The 16,743-nt window shown below is 37.5% G+C and overlaps 1 protein-coding gene across 1 annotated transcript in view; it reads left to right on the forward strand.

The window, feature by feature from the left end:
- Positions 1 to 16,743, forward strand: part of LOC150100214 (uncharacterized) — an 850,396-nt gene that overhangs the window by 55,700 nt on the left and 777,953 nt on the right. Inside the window, exon 3 of the mRNA XM_090402345.1 lies at positions 9,048 to 9,085. Coding sequence (XP_090258471.1) covers positions 9,048 to 9,085 — 38 coding nt within the window. The remainder of the gene's footprint in view (positions 1 to 9,047; positions 9,086 to 16,743) is intronic.

Consider the following 16,743-nt stretch of genomic DNA (forward strand, 5'->3'; position numbering starts at 1 on the left):
GGTCAACAGAGCTGTTAGTTCTTTAGCACATTCTCTCAAATTTCTCCAAAATTCCATCCAGTCCCACTGCCTTATTGACATCCAGAGTACTCAGCATTTGAAACACACTCTCCTCTTGCACTTCCAAACCTTGAACCTGTCCTATCCCATCCCTCTGGTATTAAAACCTACTTGTCCAGGATGAAATATTGCAATAAAGTGTTCATTGAACAACTCCACTATGTCCTCTGCATCAGTCACTCTATTCCCATTTTTATCAAACACTGTCATTCTTCCACAAACATTTCTTCTCCTACTATCAATATAGCTAAAAAATTCCGTAGGATTTTCTTTGGCCCAATCTTTTCTCATATTCTAGTTTTGCCTTCCTTACCATTCTAGTCACTGCCCTGGCCTGAGTGTTATATTCTTCAGGCATCTGCTCTCAACCCCTCTCCTCTTTATACTTCTTCCATAACCTCTTTTTCACCTGCAGTTCCTGTTTGATATTGTCAAGTTCCCAAGCACTGATGATATCTTGCCCTTTCAATTCCTCCCTCCATGGAACTGCCCCAAGTTGATATCTAAGACTATTATAATCACCTGCCTTATAGTTCCACATATATTCCCTTCTCTTTGATCCTCCTGCATGTCTATTCATCTTCCAAGTTAAAACCACATGGTCATTCCCTCCAACTGGGGGAAAGAGATGCCATCTCAGTTATAATCAGTTCCTTCTGATGCTATGGCTAAATCCAAAACTCTTGAACCTCGTGTTCCTTCCACTGTTGCCTAAGACATTTGTCACTCAGGACTTCTAGAATCCATTCTCTTATTATTACATGCATTTTCCTCTTCCCAGTTTATAGTGCCATAGTTAAAATCTCCTATAACCATCATTCTTCTTGTACTTGCAAGCTCAACTGCCTAAACATAACCTGCTCCTCACCCTCTGTGCTCCTTGGCTTGTAGCAACACCCCACTAAATACCCTGTCTTTCCCAACTCTACCTCACACCATATGCTTTCAAAACCATTAGTGTCACTGCTCTTCAAAGCCTCCATCAACCACTTCTCAGAGATTCCAATAATCCTCAGACAGACTAATGCTATCAGCGCAACCATTTCATCTTCTTTATTCTGGATACTGCTGGCATTAGTATATAAATGTCACTGTTTCTATACCTCTCCTGACTCCACTGGACTCAGTGTTACTCAATGTCTTTCCCCTTCTCCCAAGCACCTATTCCCACAAGAGGCCACCCCCCTCCTATCATCCACCCTGGTAGTACTAGTTTTCCTACATTGACACACTATTATTATTATTATTATTTGACACCTCCAGGGAGTCCAAAGACTCATCGAGGGAGAGTGTGCCAACAGCATCGAACGATTGGTCACCTTCCAACTACTAACCGCACTCAAACTTACTTAACTGAGCCATTAGTAGCAGAGGCTCTACCAATCGACCAACCTTGACACACTACTCATTCAGAGAACAGCAATCTTTCCCCAGATGCCTACATCCTTCCTCATTCAAATGCAAGTGGTCTCTTGCATACAGTTCCTTTCTGTCCTTGAATGTCCTCCAAGCATCCATGTATTCTAAGCCTCTCTTCTGACACATTCTGACCATCATGCTATTCGTTATTAATGCTCTTCTACTCAGCTCGTCATTATCATACCTGGTCAACACACACACACATGCACACACACCATCTTCCCTCTCTGGGTTTTCTTCTGTACAACCTCGAGCATTAATTTCAGATCTTTGGCCACCAGATTTACAATGCCTCTCGAGTTATTCTTGCCCACCATCACAATCATCTCATCCACCCTTTCACCCCACTTAATTGCCATAGCCACACCTTCTATCATTCCTCCAGGCAAACCTTCCTCTGGCATCCTATCTTGCACACCTTGGATCATAAAGTCTCCATACATCACACTTCTTACCACACTGTTGTTTGATTGCTCACTTGCATCCCTCACTCTCTGTCATCTAACGCTTTCTCTCTGTGTTCCCCTACTTATCTGCCATCTTGGCATCTCTATCCCTGGTTCCAGCACTCCCTTGCATTCTTCTCATTCTCTCTCCTACTGTTTCTATTCTCTCTTCTATCATTCCCATAACTCTCTCTCATTCCTTCTCTTCTACTGTTTCTATTCCATAACTCTCTCTCTCTCTCATTCCCTCTCTTCTACTGTTTCTATTCTCTCATCTTCTATCATTCCCTTAATTCTCTTTTATTTCTTCTCTTCTACTGTTCCTATTCTCTCCTCATCTATCCCATAACTCTCTCACGTTCCCTCTCTTCTACTGTTTCTATTTTCTCCTCTTCTATCATTCCCATAACTCTCTCTCACTGCTACTCTGATTTGCCTTACATTCATCTCTTCCATTCGCTTAATGTCATCTTTCATACTTCTCAACTCCTTCCCTAGACATTCCACCTCCTCTTTCAGTTCATCTCTCTCTCTCTCTCTCTCTCTCTACAAGCTACCCATTTTGCTTGCCATTCATCCTCCCAATTAAGACCATCTCCGAAAACTTCACGTTAAGATTAAGCTGACTTTTTAAAATCTGCTACTTATTCTAAAAACAGCTTTCAAGTTTGTATTTGCTGTGATGAAACAATAGTTTTATCACAGTTTTATTCCATCTGATCCTGCAAGGCATCCAAACTATGGTCAGCTAGAACTGACTGACCATAGTTGTGGTGGATGTATTTTTTGTGTTCATCTAGGCTTTTCTGAAATGACACAACTATAAGGAATAGTAATGGCATTACTGTAATCTGTATGTTGAGAAAGATGTGAGGGACAGATAGTTTGTAGATCTTTTTGGCATTGTAAATATTGGACAGGAAGGTCTGGCAAATAAAAGTGAGTTCGGCTGTAAGGGAAGCCTGGGTAGAACAGAGGTGGGAGGCTCTGTTGACAATGTTTTTGATGACACCATATTATTGATAAGGGGAAATGATAGGAAGGTTTATGTATATCTGCCTATGTGGGTGGGTATTCTGTAAACTGAGAAAGAAAGAATGCCATTGGCAGATGTATGATTAGAGTATCTAATAAGGGTTTAAGAATAGAAGGTTTAAGAATGTTCTATTTAAAAATTGGACAGAGATGGGGAGAGCCCATGGAAGTATATTCTGTTTAAATTTCAATAGAAGTAACCAGTATGGATGGCAAAATTAAAGAGATCAATAATATCAGACAGGAGTGGGGGGGGGGGGACATTTTTAGTAAATTTAAAGTGTCAGAAAGGAGGTTATTTGTAAATAAGGAGGTGACACTAAAGCTCTCCATGATGTCATTATTGTTTAAAATTAAATTTTGGATTAAGCATTAGAAATGCATGGAATTTTTTATATAAGATGAAGTGTGGCCAATAAGTGGACTTAAAGATTTGGCTAAAGGTTTAGAAGATTTAGGTTAAAGATTTGGATAGGACGCTCGTGAGTCAAGCGTGGCGGACTGTGTAAGAAGAGCACCAGATTGAGATAAGTATTCTTGAATAATTAAGTATATATGAGTGTTTGTTTGAGTAAGAGCTGCTGTAAAAGTTGTGTGCTACCATTATTATTAATGTGGGAGATTTTGTTTTGCTTAAACTTAATTAAGAATTCGTTGTTATTATTAGACTTTAGATTGGTAACCGGCAGATTAAACATGGCGGCGGCTTTGTCACTCCATGACTTTAACTTAGATTTCAGTCGTTTCATTAAGTGTGAGGTGTGTTATATGTATTCTTTCGATTACATAAATGATTTGTGGATGTTTAGGGCAGATGGAAGGAGGGTGTGTGCGAAGTGTGACCTGAACGAGGAAATGATGAATGCAAATATGAAATTGATGACAGAAAGTGTTAGTAGTAGCGAGAATGTCGCGGAGGGGAAAATGAGTGCACGTTCGAAAGAGCAGGATGGTGTGAAAGAGAGGCGAAAGAATGTTAAAAAATCTGTAAAAAAGAAAACGAGTGATTTAAAAACTGCAATGGATTTAATAAGGACAAAAGTGAGGCGAGAGTGGGCGGAAGGAAACGGAATTGAGAGAACGAATGAAACTGGAAATGGTGTGATGCAGGAATCGAAAGTGGAAAAAATCTAAAGAATGAATAATAGCGAAAGTCAGATGCATGTTGGACTGAAAGTACGGAAGGACAGAAGAATGAATGAGAGTGAAAGTGAGAAGAGGGTGTCAAGAGTTAGAAAATTAGAAAGAATGAATGATAGAGAGAATGTGACACGAGATTCAGAAGTTGAATTGGATTGGATGAGGAAAGAGATGAAATTAAGAAAATTCGGGTAAAAAATATTAAAACTAATCATGATGGCACGAAAGAGTTAACGAAAGATGTGCGAGTGGCGTTGTATGGCGACTCCATTATTAAAGGTGTGCTGGATGACAGGATGCACAAGGTACGTTTACCAGACGGTAAAAATGAGTAGTGTGATTGAGGCATTGGATATGAGGAGGGAGCGAGCAAAGGAGTTGATGGTTTTAATCGGCACGAATGATTTGACAGAGGACAAAGAGCGAGTCAGAATGGATGTCAAGAGGCTGCTTAGAAGGATAAAAGAGAATAGTGTGACAGGAAGTGAACTGTATGGGAGCGATGGACTGCAATTGAGTGGTTATGGTGTGAGTCACTTGGAGAGACTGCTGCTGGAAGATAGAGAAGTAAGTAGAGTGAGAGAGAATGAATAAAGCGGGAAGTGATGTGGAAGAGCAGGAGAGTAAGACAGGAGAGATTGAAGAGGTGGTTATGAATGCAGAATTGAGTGGTATGAGTATAGAAAATGAGAGAATGGTGTGCAAGAGGAGCAGGGAAACCAGGAGGCTCAGGGTGGACAGGGGTACACGGTGTGAGAAAGGTGGATGCTCTGAGAGGAGGTTAGAGCATGTGTAGACAGGAAAGAAATGGGATGACCTGGGATCAAGAGGAAACAGTTGGAATTGAAAAGGGTTTTAAAATGAATAAGCAGAAAGGGAATGTTAAAGATACCAAGCTATTTTAAACCTGGTTTTACACCATTTCCCAAGTAAGCAAACAGACAAACAACTCAAGTTTGCACCTGCAAGTGTTGCAAGTCTAGCTGACCCTGCACGTAGTGCAAGACCAAGGCAACTTGTAGTGCAAGACCAAGGATAGAGGTGAATGGAATCAATTACTTATTTGGATGTTGTTATAAACCAGGTAATGTGAATGGTGGTGATAATGAAATGTATGATCAAATTAGCCAAGCAAATAAGAAAAGGGTGATTCATTATGGGCGATTTTCATTATGGCAATATAGACTGAAATGATGAGATAGCAACTGGAAGTAAAGAAAATGAGTTTCTTGAGTTTTCTAGGGATACCTACCTCAGACAGTATGTAACAGAGGGCACACGAGAATTGAGGGTCTTGGATTTGGTCATCTCATCAGAGGATGTAAGTATAAATGAGGTGTCATATCATCCACCAATCGGTGAGAGTGACCATGAGGTGATTACCTGGGTGGTTGCCAGCAGTGTGAGGACCTCCGTGAGAAAAGGATATATGTGGAACTATAAGGGGGGGTGATTATTGAAGAGCTCAGGAGACAGCTTGCAGGTGTAGCATGGAATGAGGAGTTAGCTGGAAAAGAGATGAATGCAGCTTGGGGGATTTTCAAAAACTATCTAGTAGATGCAATGTCTAAATGTATTCCAAGGGTGCGAAGGTTAAATAAGGTAGGTGTGAGATGGATGAATAAAGAGATTAAGCATGCGATGGAGAGAAAAAGGACATTGTGGAGGCAGCATAAGAGAAGTGGAAATAACCAATTTCATGAGGTCTACAAAGACCAGGCAAGGAGGGTGACTTGGATGGTGAGAGTAGCTAAAGAGAGGTATGAGCAGCAGTTAGCTAATGAAGCCAAAAAGAATCCTAAGGAGTTCTTTTGATATGTAGCCAGCAAAGGAAAGAATGATTATGGAAGGATGACAATGATAGGAGAAAATGGTACAAAGACAGCTGTTGCAGAATGTGTGTTGGAGATACTTAATGGGCAATTTATAAAGGCCTTTGAATCTTGTGAATGTGACTTCATGGAAGGATTGAGAACAGTAGATAAGGGGGAGGAGAGACTGACTGTAGGTGAGCAAGAGGTGTATGGGGAGTTGAGTAAACTAGATGTTAATAAGGCTGTGGGACTTGATAATATATCACCACGTATTCTGAAGGAATATGCCAGGAAGTTGACACCTGTCTTGACATTTTTTTTAATATGACTCTTGCACTTGGTCAAGTCCCTAAGGAGTGGAAGGAGGGCAAGATTGTGCCACTTCATAAAGGAGGTGATCAAACTTAATCATCAAACTATAGGCCTATCTGTGTGTCAGGTGTTGTGGTTAAGTTGTTGGAGAAGCTTGTGAGAACTAGGATCCAGAGTTGGATTGACAACAATGGTATTATCTTTGATGGACAGCATGGATTTGCTAAAGATAGGTCATGTTTTAGTAACCTACTTACTTATTACAATAAAGTGACTGCTTTCTTGGACAGAGAAGAAGGATATACAGTAATATACTTGGATTTTGCAAATGCTTTTGATAGAGTACCTCATGATAAGTTAACAGTCAAACTAGAGCAGATGGGGTTGGATATTAGATTAGTGCATTGGATTGGAGACTGGCTATCTGATAAGTATCAACAAGTTGTGTATGGGGGAGTGATATCCAGGAAAAGGAAAGTCACTAGTGGAGTGCCTCGGGGGTCTGTTTTAGTGCCATTACTATTTAACTTGTATATAAATGATATTGGTGAAGATTTGGATGGAGATATTCAGTTGTTTGCAGATGATGCAAAGTTGGGATGAACCATGAAGAGTAGTGAAGATGTTGTGGCCTTAAAAGGAGACTTGAATAAATTGAGTGATTGGGCATGGAAATGGAGATGTGTGTTTAATGTTGCAAAATGTAAGATTTTAAAATTTGGAAAACAAAGATGGGATGCAGAATTTATGCTTAGTGAGGATATATTGTTGGAGGTGGAAGAAATAAGAGATTTGAGGGTGATAGTGGATAAGGATCTGAAATTTAGGTGACACATAGCCAAAATTGTGAAGACAACACAAACTTCTGGGAATGATGCGGAGGACACTGACAACGAGAAGTAGGGAGATCCTTGTTCTGTTGTATATAGGCCACACATGGACTATTGTGCCCAGATTTGGTCACCTGGTTTTCAGAAGGATGAAGAGATGTTGGAAAGGGTCCAAAGGCAATTGACTAAGGTAGTTTCTGACCTCTGGAATGTCGAGTATGAGGAAAGATTGAGAAGATGTAATTTGCAGAGTTTGGTGGACAAGAGGAAGAGGAGTGATATGGTAGAGACCTACGAGTTGGTAAAGGGTTGTTATAGGATCAGTGCTGGAGAAGTTCTGCAGAAAATAGTGGGATATCACGGGAGAACCAGAAGTCATCCCTGGAAACTGTATAAAGAGGGTGTGAGTTGGGGAGTGAGTGGTAGGTTTTTTTTGTGAAGAGTTGTAAATGATTGGAATGCCTTGCCTGAGAGTGTGGTGTCTACAAGGAGTTTGAATGTGTTCAAGGCACAGTATGATGAGGTGTGTGTGTGTGATAAAAGGACCTCCCAGATGAGTCTTTGAATCCATGAGGTCTTGGGGTAATAGTAATAAAAATAATAATAATAACTGTTTGGCTAATTTAAAGGATAGGGAGTCAGTAGCATCTACTGTAGGGATGGAGAAGGTAATTAGGTTTATGTATTTTAGCCAATCCATATATCCATGGGAGGTAGGAACTAAAAGGTTTGATTATTTTAATAACTTCAGGAAGCCAAGATGTGACATTTTTAAAAGCCTTTTTAATATTTTCATGAGACATGATGGTATCATAATCTAGCAGTTTATAAATAGTGCTATCTCTGAGAAGCACATTTTTCAGTTATAATCACTGGAATAAATGTCATGAGTATGTTGATCACATTTTTCATCAGTAATGGGAGACACGCTAAGAACTAATTTTTAATTTTTAAGAATTCTTAACTTTGTTCCAAGGACCAAACTTTTTTTTTTTTTGTAACTTAATTGCTGAGAAGGAATGGTTGGTATATTAAAGGTTTTGTTGATTATAAGTTCTTATTAATATAATAATTATCTTGTAACAGTGAATCTGCTTTTCTTCTGTAACTGCAAGAAGAAGAAGTTACACAATTTAAGAAGAAGTGAAAGTTAGTCTATGCATTGCTACATTGGTCACATTCATGCTGATTTCTCTGTACAGCAATTTCTAGTTAAAAACAGCATGGCTCCTCCATCTTTCCCTGCTCCCCAGCTTTTTGAATTCTTTGGGTATGAATGTCCATAATTTTTTTCTTCTTTTTATAAAACTAGAGTTACTACTTAATGGGAGATGATTGACACCTCTTAGACATTGCTTGTCTAAGAGGTGTAACCATAGTCCTAAAACAGTCTCTCAGGAACGAGATTGGCATCATCTCAGAAAGCTTGTATGGATAAGCAGAACATTCTGTATGCAGCTGATAAAATAGGTTATTTTATCACTTATTAAATCCCTGTTGAGAAACTAGTCAGCTCAGCTGTTTTCTGATTCGTGGTTCCATCCAGGTAGGCACCTACAATAAGCCCTTTATCGAACTTTGTTTTTCCTATTGTGATCAACACTATTGACAATTTTTGACCAGCAGCATTCTTAAATAGTTGCCTAGAACATGTGGTGTGATGCATATGACCAAGTATTTCACATATACTTTGCATAAGTAATGTTTATGCACATCAGCATAAAGGGTTCTAATTCAGTGGGCAATTTGTGTAGAAGATAATGCAATATATGTAAAAGACACTCACAAAAACATTCATTGATAAAATGCTTCCACCAGTGGCAGAATTACTGAGCTGGCTTTAATGTGTGGACTAAATCGAAATAGCTACTAAATGACTGCATGTTGTAGTGTTAAATGATACAGTCCAGAAACTTTTTTGAATGCATCAATATATGAATAATAAACATAAAGGAATATTTTTTTATTATTTTTTTATTATTCATTCTTAGATGATGAAGATCGACGACCAGAGGAAACTGTTCTACCAGTAAGATTTTAACTTTTTCATAGTAAAAGTTATAAAAAAAGTTTTAAGATTTAAGAAAGTTCTAAGTTTCATAAAAATATAAAAATGTAGCATTTAAAATGTACATGCAAGTAGTCATTCTCAGGGTGGATCACTCGTCTAAAGTGTCAGACTTAAAATTATATCTTTCCTTTAATTACAAGGGGTTGGGGATATTAGTCCTTATAATGTGCATGGGAAGGAATCTCACATTTGAATTCTTAGATTCAAGAGTAATTCTTAGATTCAAGAGTAAAAGGATTAAACTAAATTTATTATATTCAAGAGTAAGATAAGTCTGTCTAAGAATTACTTACCCAGAGAAATACCAGATAGTGTTACTCTGAAAATTGCAGAGAATTACTATTATCTGACTTCCACCAGGAAGTCTGATTTGTGAAGTTCATGCTATTATCAATAGCAGCTCACCAACTATGTATAGGATGGCTTCACCGTCTGTGTATATTTACTCCTCTTTCTTTGATTTACTCTTTTTTTAAATTTTATTTTTTATTTTAAAAAATTGCATTTATTTTTTCTATATTTGTTTAATAAAGACATAACAATACTCAGATGTTCAGCACTGCTAGATTTGTTAATCATTATGCATAAATTTTATTAACTTGTCTTCCAGCCTAAAACTTTCTTTTTGTCCAAAACTTATAAATTCATCGATTCTATAACCTACCTATAAAGACCATTTGACACATTTTCTACCATGAGCAGTGAAAAATGAGCTTTGTGTATTTGATCTAACTCTGTTTTTTACTATCTTTTTTTTTATGTCTTCAAATAGAGCATGGTTTAGTCAAATGCAGCCAGCTCCTGCATCTGTCTCATGTACTAGGGTGGTCTGAAAAGTTCTCGGCCTCGACCATAGATGGCAACACTATTGGCAAGATTTTTCATTCTAAGTTGATTTGTGCAAGATGAGTGCCACTCTTGCTCACAGCAGATCAAAAACACACAGTGCTTGGAGAATTTTAATAGAATAAAACTGATTTTGTGCATTGATTTATTACTGTGGATGAGACTTGGATTCACCATTACACACCAGAATCCAACAACTGTCAAAACAGTGGACAGAAGCCAGTTGTTTTCAGCACCAAAGAAGACAAAGTCGGTTCCATCAGCAGGAAAGGTCATGGCACCGGTGTTTTGGGATGCTAAAGGCATTTTGTTTATTAATTATCTTGAAAAGGGTAAAACAATAGCCTGAGAATATTATTCTGATCTTTTAACCAGACTAGACAAAAAAAATTCGTTAGAAAAGACCCAGTTTGCAGAAGAAAAAAATCATCTTTCATCAAGACAATGCACCTGCCCACAAAGGTGTTTTGGCAATGGGAAAATTAATCGAACTGTACTATGAATTGTTGGAACATCCACCATATTCCCCAGATTTGGCTCCCTCTGACTTCTATCTCTTCCCAAAACTAAAACTCTTCCTCGCTGGTCAGTATTTTTCTTCGAATCAAGAGGTGATTGCAGCTGTAGAGGGGTATTTTGCAGATCTTACTGAGAACCACTATCGGGACGGGATAATGATGCTGGAGCATCGCTGGAATAAATGTATTAGTCTTATGGGAGATTATGTTGAAAAATAAAAATAATTTTGAAATTATAAATTAATTTTTTCATTGTTAGGCCGAGAACCTTTCAGTCCACCCTTGTACATCCTGAAACTAATTTATGAACTTCAGTCAAATCTTTACCCTAGCTCCTACTAGATAAATTCATCTGATTACAACTAACTAGCTGATTCTAATAGTTATCATAATGCAATTCTTGGTCTTATCATTCAGTCATTCTTATCTGAATATCCTCTGCTTTCTTAACACATTCATTAAAAACTTTGGTGATTAAAGCAGAGTTGTTGTCTTTGTCGTTTGGAATTGTGGCCTAAGCAATTTTTTTTTCTAATATATTTATTTTTATTTTTTATGTGAATCCCACCTGCAGAAGGCTGGTAGCTTATAATGCATTAGTACAGTAGGTGAGGCAAAGTTTGATAATCTACAAACCTCCTATAGAAAGTAAATATGAAATTTCTTCAAGCCAATTCAGGTTTCTAAAAAGTAGTACAGTAAACGGGTACTATTAGTACCATGGTACTAATAGTACCTGCTTACTGTACTGCTTATTGCTAGTCACCTTTCTTTCAGGCAAGAAAGGTGATCAGCATGGCAAGGAAGGCAAAATCAGATTATGAGAAGAAATTAGCTGAGCAGACAAAAGAAAATCCCAGAGTTTTTTCATTATGTGGCAAGTAGGAGAAAGAATGACTATAGAAGGATAATTTTAATGAGTGCAAATGGTAGAGAAGTAATTGAAGCAGATGAAATCGTTGAGCTACTGAGTGACCATTTTATAAGGGTAAAGATATGAAGTGAAGATATTGTTATGGCAGAGGTGACAAGGGCTGATGTGTGAACAGAGGTAGATGAATTGGCTGTACTTAGGATATTGCTGAATCTGATGGATCGGATATTGGCCCAAGTTTTAAGAGAATGTGCAGGGGAAACGGTGCCTTTGACTACGCTGTTTAATTTAAGTCTCAGTTCTGGCAAAGTCCCAAGAGAGTGGAAGGAGAGCAAAATAGTTCCTTTGCATAAAGGAGGATCTATGGTAGCAAATTATAGACCAATCAGTATCTCAGGAGTGATGGTAAAAGTATTGGAGAAGTTGGTCAAAAAGATAATTCAGGAATGGGTGGATAAGAATTTGGTACTCTATGAGGGAGAAGCATGGCTTTGTGAAGGGTTGCTCATGTTTTATTAATCTAGTAACTTTTTGGACAGCTGGGTTAGATAAAGGGAATGGCTACATGATGATACTGCTGGATTTTACAAATGCATTTGACAGGATACCACATGGAACTCTGTTACATAAACTGCAATACATAAATAGGCAACATGTAATAAAAGTAACACGAGATTCAAGAGTTTTGGATTTGATCATAGCATCAGAAGAGCTGATTATAACTGAAATGGCATCTCTGCCTCCAGTTGGAGTGCATGACCATGTCATTTTAACATGGAAGATGAACAAAGTATCAAAGAGAAAGGAATGTACGAGTATGTGGAATTATAAGGCAGATCTTAGAAATCATCTTGGGACAGTTCCATGGATAGAGGAATTGGAAGGGCAGGATATCATCAGTGTTTGGGAACTGATGAAGGAATATTTATTAGAGGCAAGCAAGTTGTATACCTCAAGTGAAAAAGAAAGAAAGCACAATTTGGTGTAAAGTCGATGGCAAACATTATCACATGGGAATTACCGGTAAAAAAAGAGGTTATTTGAAGAGATATAAGGAGAGGGATAGAGAGCAGATGCATAACGAATGGGTAGGTGGCTCAGTACTGAGAAGGACACTGACCAGCAGAGATAAAAGAGTTGTTATTCATTGTATAAAGCACTGATCAACCCACATTGGACTACTGTGCTCAAATTTGGTCTGTATGAGATGGCAAAATCACCTTCACTTGAAAAAGTCCTTATATAGATTTTTTCATCCTAGATGGGATTCAAACTTAGATCCTTTAAGCCAGAGGACATTGATGCTGCTGACTGAGAAAGGCTGGGAGCCATATCAAATAACGGCCTGAGTATGGATTTATACAAGAGTATCATTTACTTCTAGCTAGCATCACCACCCTAATGCTAGCATTATGCTAGCATCACCACTATCACTGACAAAAATAATGGAAAAACTGGATCCAGATTCAGATTCCGCAACCATTTAATGACTGGAACTTAGAATATTAGGACTCTACTGCAATCAGGTCAACTCAAATTACTACAGCATGAACTAAAAAGATATGAATGGACTGTTATGGGACTTTGTGAAATTCGATGGCCCAAAACAGGAGAGCTAACAACAGATGAAGGACATTTGCTTCTTTACTCTGGATGCGACTGCAGCGGAAAAGGTGTCGGGTTTTTGATACACAAATCATCATGAAATTCTGTCATGGAATTCAATTATCAATAACAGAATTGCTATAGTCTGCCTAAGAGGAAAACTACTCAATATCACCATCATACAGTTCTATGCCCCAACCACAGGCCACGAGGACTCTGAAGTAGAGGACTTTTATGGTCAACTTAATGCAACAATCACTGGAGCAAATAGAAAAGACCTTTTGATTTTACAGGGTGATTGGAATGCCAAAATTGGAATAGACATTGGCAAGGATTATCTCCCATTTGTTGGATTATATGGCTATGGGGAAACAAACGATAGAAGTTTTGAATTGATCAATTTTGCCTCACAAAATGAACTCACCATTACTAACACTCTATTTCCCCATAAACCTTCCAGAAGATGGACATGTACTTCCCCGATGGTAAAACATACAACCAAATTGACTTTATCCTTATAAGCACAAGATTTAAAAACTCCATCAACTTCACAAGAACCAGATCATTTCCTGGAGCCGACATTGGCAGCGACCACAACATGGTCATCACAACTGTGAATATGAAAACGAGGGAAAGATTACCTACAAAATCAACTCGTAAAAGATATAATATAAAAAAATTAAAAGATCCCCAAATAAATACACTATATAAATACAAATTAAAACAAATTTTTGACACAAGCTTTGAGAAATATAATAGTATTGAATCTAAAACCAAATACTTCTCACAAAAGATAACTGAGGCAGTTGAAGAAATCCTTGGATACAAAAGGAAAATAAATAAACCATGGATAACCAAAAATATTTTGGACCTATGTGACAAAAGAAGATATTCGAAATCTCATGTTAATAGCAGTGATAATAGAGAACAGTATAAAAATATTACTAAAATTATTAAAAAAGAAATCAAACATGCTAGAAACTTATGGATATTGGATGAATGCAAAAATATAGAAGAGGACTTAAATAAAAATAATTCTGAAAGTGCTTTTCAAATTATCAATAAGTTAACCAAACCTTTTACTACAACTAATTGGAGCATAGAAGATGAAGACGGAACTCCTATCACAGATAACCAGAAAATAGTTGATAGATGGAAATGTTATGCAACCAAGCTTTTTCAAAAGGACCCTCAACTGACTGATGATATTTTGGACGGAATTTTGCCAGGAAGTTCAGAGGAAGGAGATTACTCGATATTAAAAGAAGAAGTCATTGCAGCAGTTTACTCCTCAAAAATAAGAAAATCACCGGGAATTGATGGTGTCACAATGGAACTGATACACGAAGGAGGTGACACCATCACAGACACCTTGCTAAATTTATTCCAGGACATATGAAACACAGAGACTTGGCCTTCTGATTGGCGAACTTCTGTCCCTGTACCTATTCTTAAAAAGGGAAATAGCAATAAATGTAGCAACTATAGAACAATAAGTCTTATTAGTCATCCAAGCAAAATCCTGTTAAAAATACTATTGTCAAGAATCGAAAAGAAAATAGAAAGCAGACTATCAGATCAACAAGCAGGTTTCTAGAAGTCCAGAAGTATAATCGACCATATCTTTACAATACGCATACTAGGCGAAAAATACATAGAACATAACAAAATAATCTGTCACAACTTTTTAGACCTTCAAAAAGCTTTTGAATCAATATGGCACGAAGCATTATGGAAGATTCTAGAATATTATGGTATTGACAACAAAATCATTAGGATTATTAAATCTCTTTATTCTTCATCTGATATGAGAATTGAAATTAAAAATTATAGCAGTGAATCATTCCGGGCAGAACGGGGGGTAAGACAGGGATGCATCTGTCCCCTCTTCTTTTTAATTGTTTTCTGGAATATGTCATAAATGAAGCTCTTTATGAATACGACACTGGAATAGCAGTTGGCTGACTAAGAATAAATAACTTACATTTTGCAGACGATATCGATCTTCTGGCAGAAAGTGAAGAAGAATTACAAGAGATAACCAGCTGCATTTTCAGAATATTAAAAAAATATGGATTATACATAAACCTACAAAAAACAAAAACAATGATAACATCAAAATCAGACATTAAATTCTTAAAGATACAAATTGGCAGTAAACAAATTGAGAATGTAAACAAGTTCACTTATCTAGGAAGCACGTTGAGTCAAGATGGTCGTTCAAAAACTGACATTAAATACCAAATTGCTAAGGCAACCGTGGCCCTACAAAAGTTAAAACCATTGTGGGGAGATAACAGAATAGCAATCACAACCAGACTAAGACTAATTGACACCTTGGTGAATTCTGTCCTCTTGTATGGTTGTGAGGCCTGGACTTTATTGAAGGAAGATGAGAGGAGACTCCTGTCTTTTGAAATGAAAATTTACAGAAGACTTTTGAAAATCCCCCTATACTGCTCACGAAACCAATGAAAATGTCCAAAAACTGATTGACTCAATAGATGGGAGAAAAAGGGAAAATATTCTGACAGTCATCAGAAGAAGACAGATGAAATGGTTTGGACATGTGGAGAGGGCTAATGGCATTCCAAAGCAAGCACTAGAAGGAATCGTTCTGGACCATGGGTTAGGGGCCTGACCTCGATTAAAATGGGCTGATAACATCAAAAAATGGAAAAATTCCTCCCTTTCTCAACTGACATCATGAAAAAGAGACCGAGACGACTGGAGGAGGCTAACCAAGACTATCACCTACCAGCCATGAATGACCCAACGGCCCATTTAGGACTATGGGAGAAGAAGATCCTTTCTCTTGCATTTCAAGTTTCTTCTAATTAATCATACAGTCTGCTAAGCTTTACTAGTTATCTTATTAGTATAATTCCTGACAACTTACTAGTTGTCTTACCATTATAATTCATAACTTAAATTCAGAAAACCGAAATACCTAAATCTGAGTATTCATGAACTTATCAAAATCTTGTTCATTCAGCTTATTATTCCGTATCCATTTAATGTTATTTTCTTACCCAGTGAGATATACTAGCTTTTTTTTACATGAAATTTTAAGCCCTACTTCTCTCTTCTCTCTTCACTCTTTATTATTATTATTATTATTATTATTATTACGTGACACCTTCAAGGAGTTCAAGGACACTTGCAGATGGCACTCTACTCTACTCCACTCTGCTACACACATCTAATCGTCTCCCCTACTGCTTAATTCTCTTACTACTATCAACACCATCTACTGCCCATCACCACCAACAACAGTATGTTTTGTTGATAAATTGTATATGTTCTGAATGGCAGTTTGCTACTATGTGAGATGAAAAACCCGAGTTTCTGGGAGGGAAAAAATCCTGCTACCTTCATATGAGATCGACTAACTCACCTTCATTTGAAAAAGCCCATATAAAGAATATGTTTAAGACACAGTACGATGAGTTGTGTGTGTGATAAAAGGACCTCTCAGATGAGTTTTTGGCTCCATGAGGTCTTGGGGTAATGATGATAATAATAATAATAATAAAGATTTCTCTCTTAACTCTTCAAGTATTTTAAGACTGAGTTTTAAAGAACTTTGATTATTTGAGCCATTGACTACTCTAACTTTATTATTATTATTATTCAATAACTTGTGGAATGAGTTTGAAGGAAACAAAGTGAACTGTATGGGAGTGATGGACTGCATTTGAGTGGTTATGGTGTGAGTCACTTGGAGAGACTACTGCTGCTGGAAGGTAGAGAAGTGAGTAAAGAGAATGAAT

The sequence above is a fragment of the Typopeltis vanoorti genome, chromosome 13, assembly GCF_054136105.1.
Source record: "Typopeltis vanoorti isolate ZY-2024b chromosome 13, IOZ_Tvanoo_1.0, whole genome shotgun sequence".
NCBI lineage: Eukaryota > Metazoa > Arthropoda > Arachnida > Uropygi > Thelyphonidae > Typopeltis > Typopeltis vanoorti.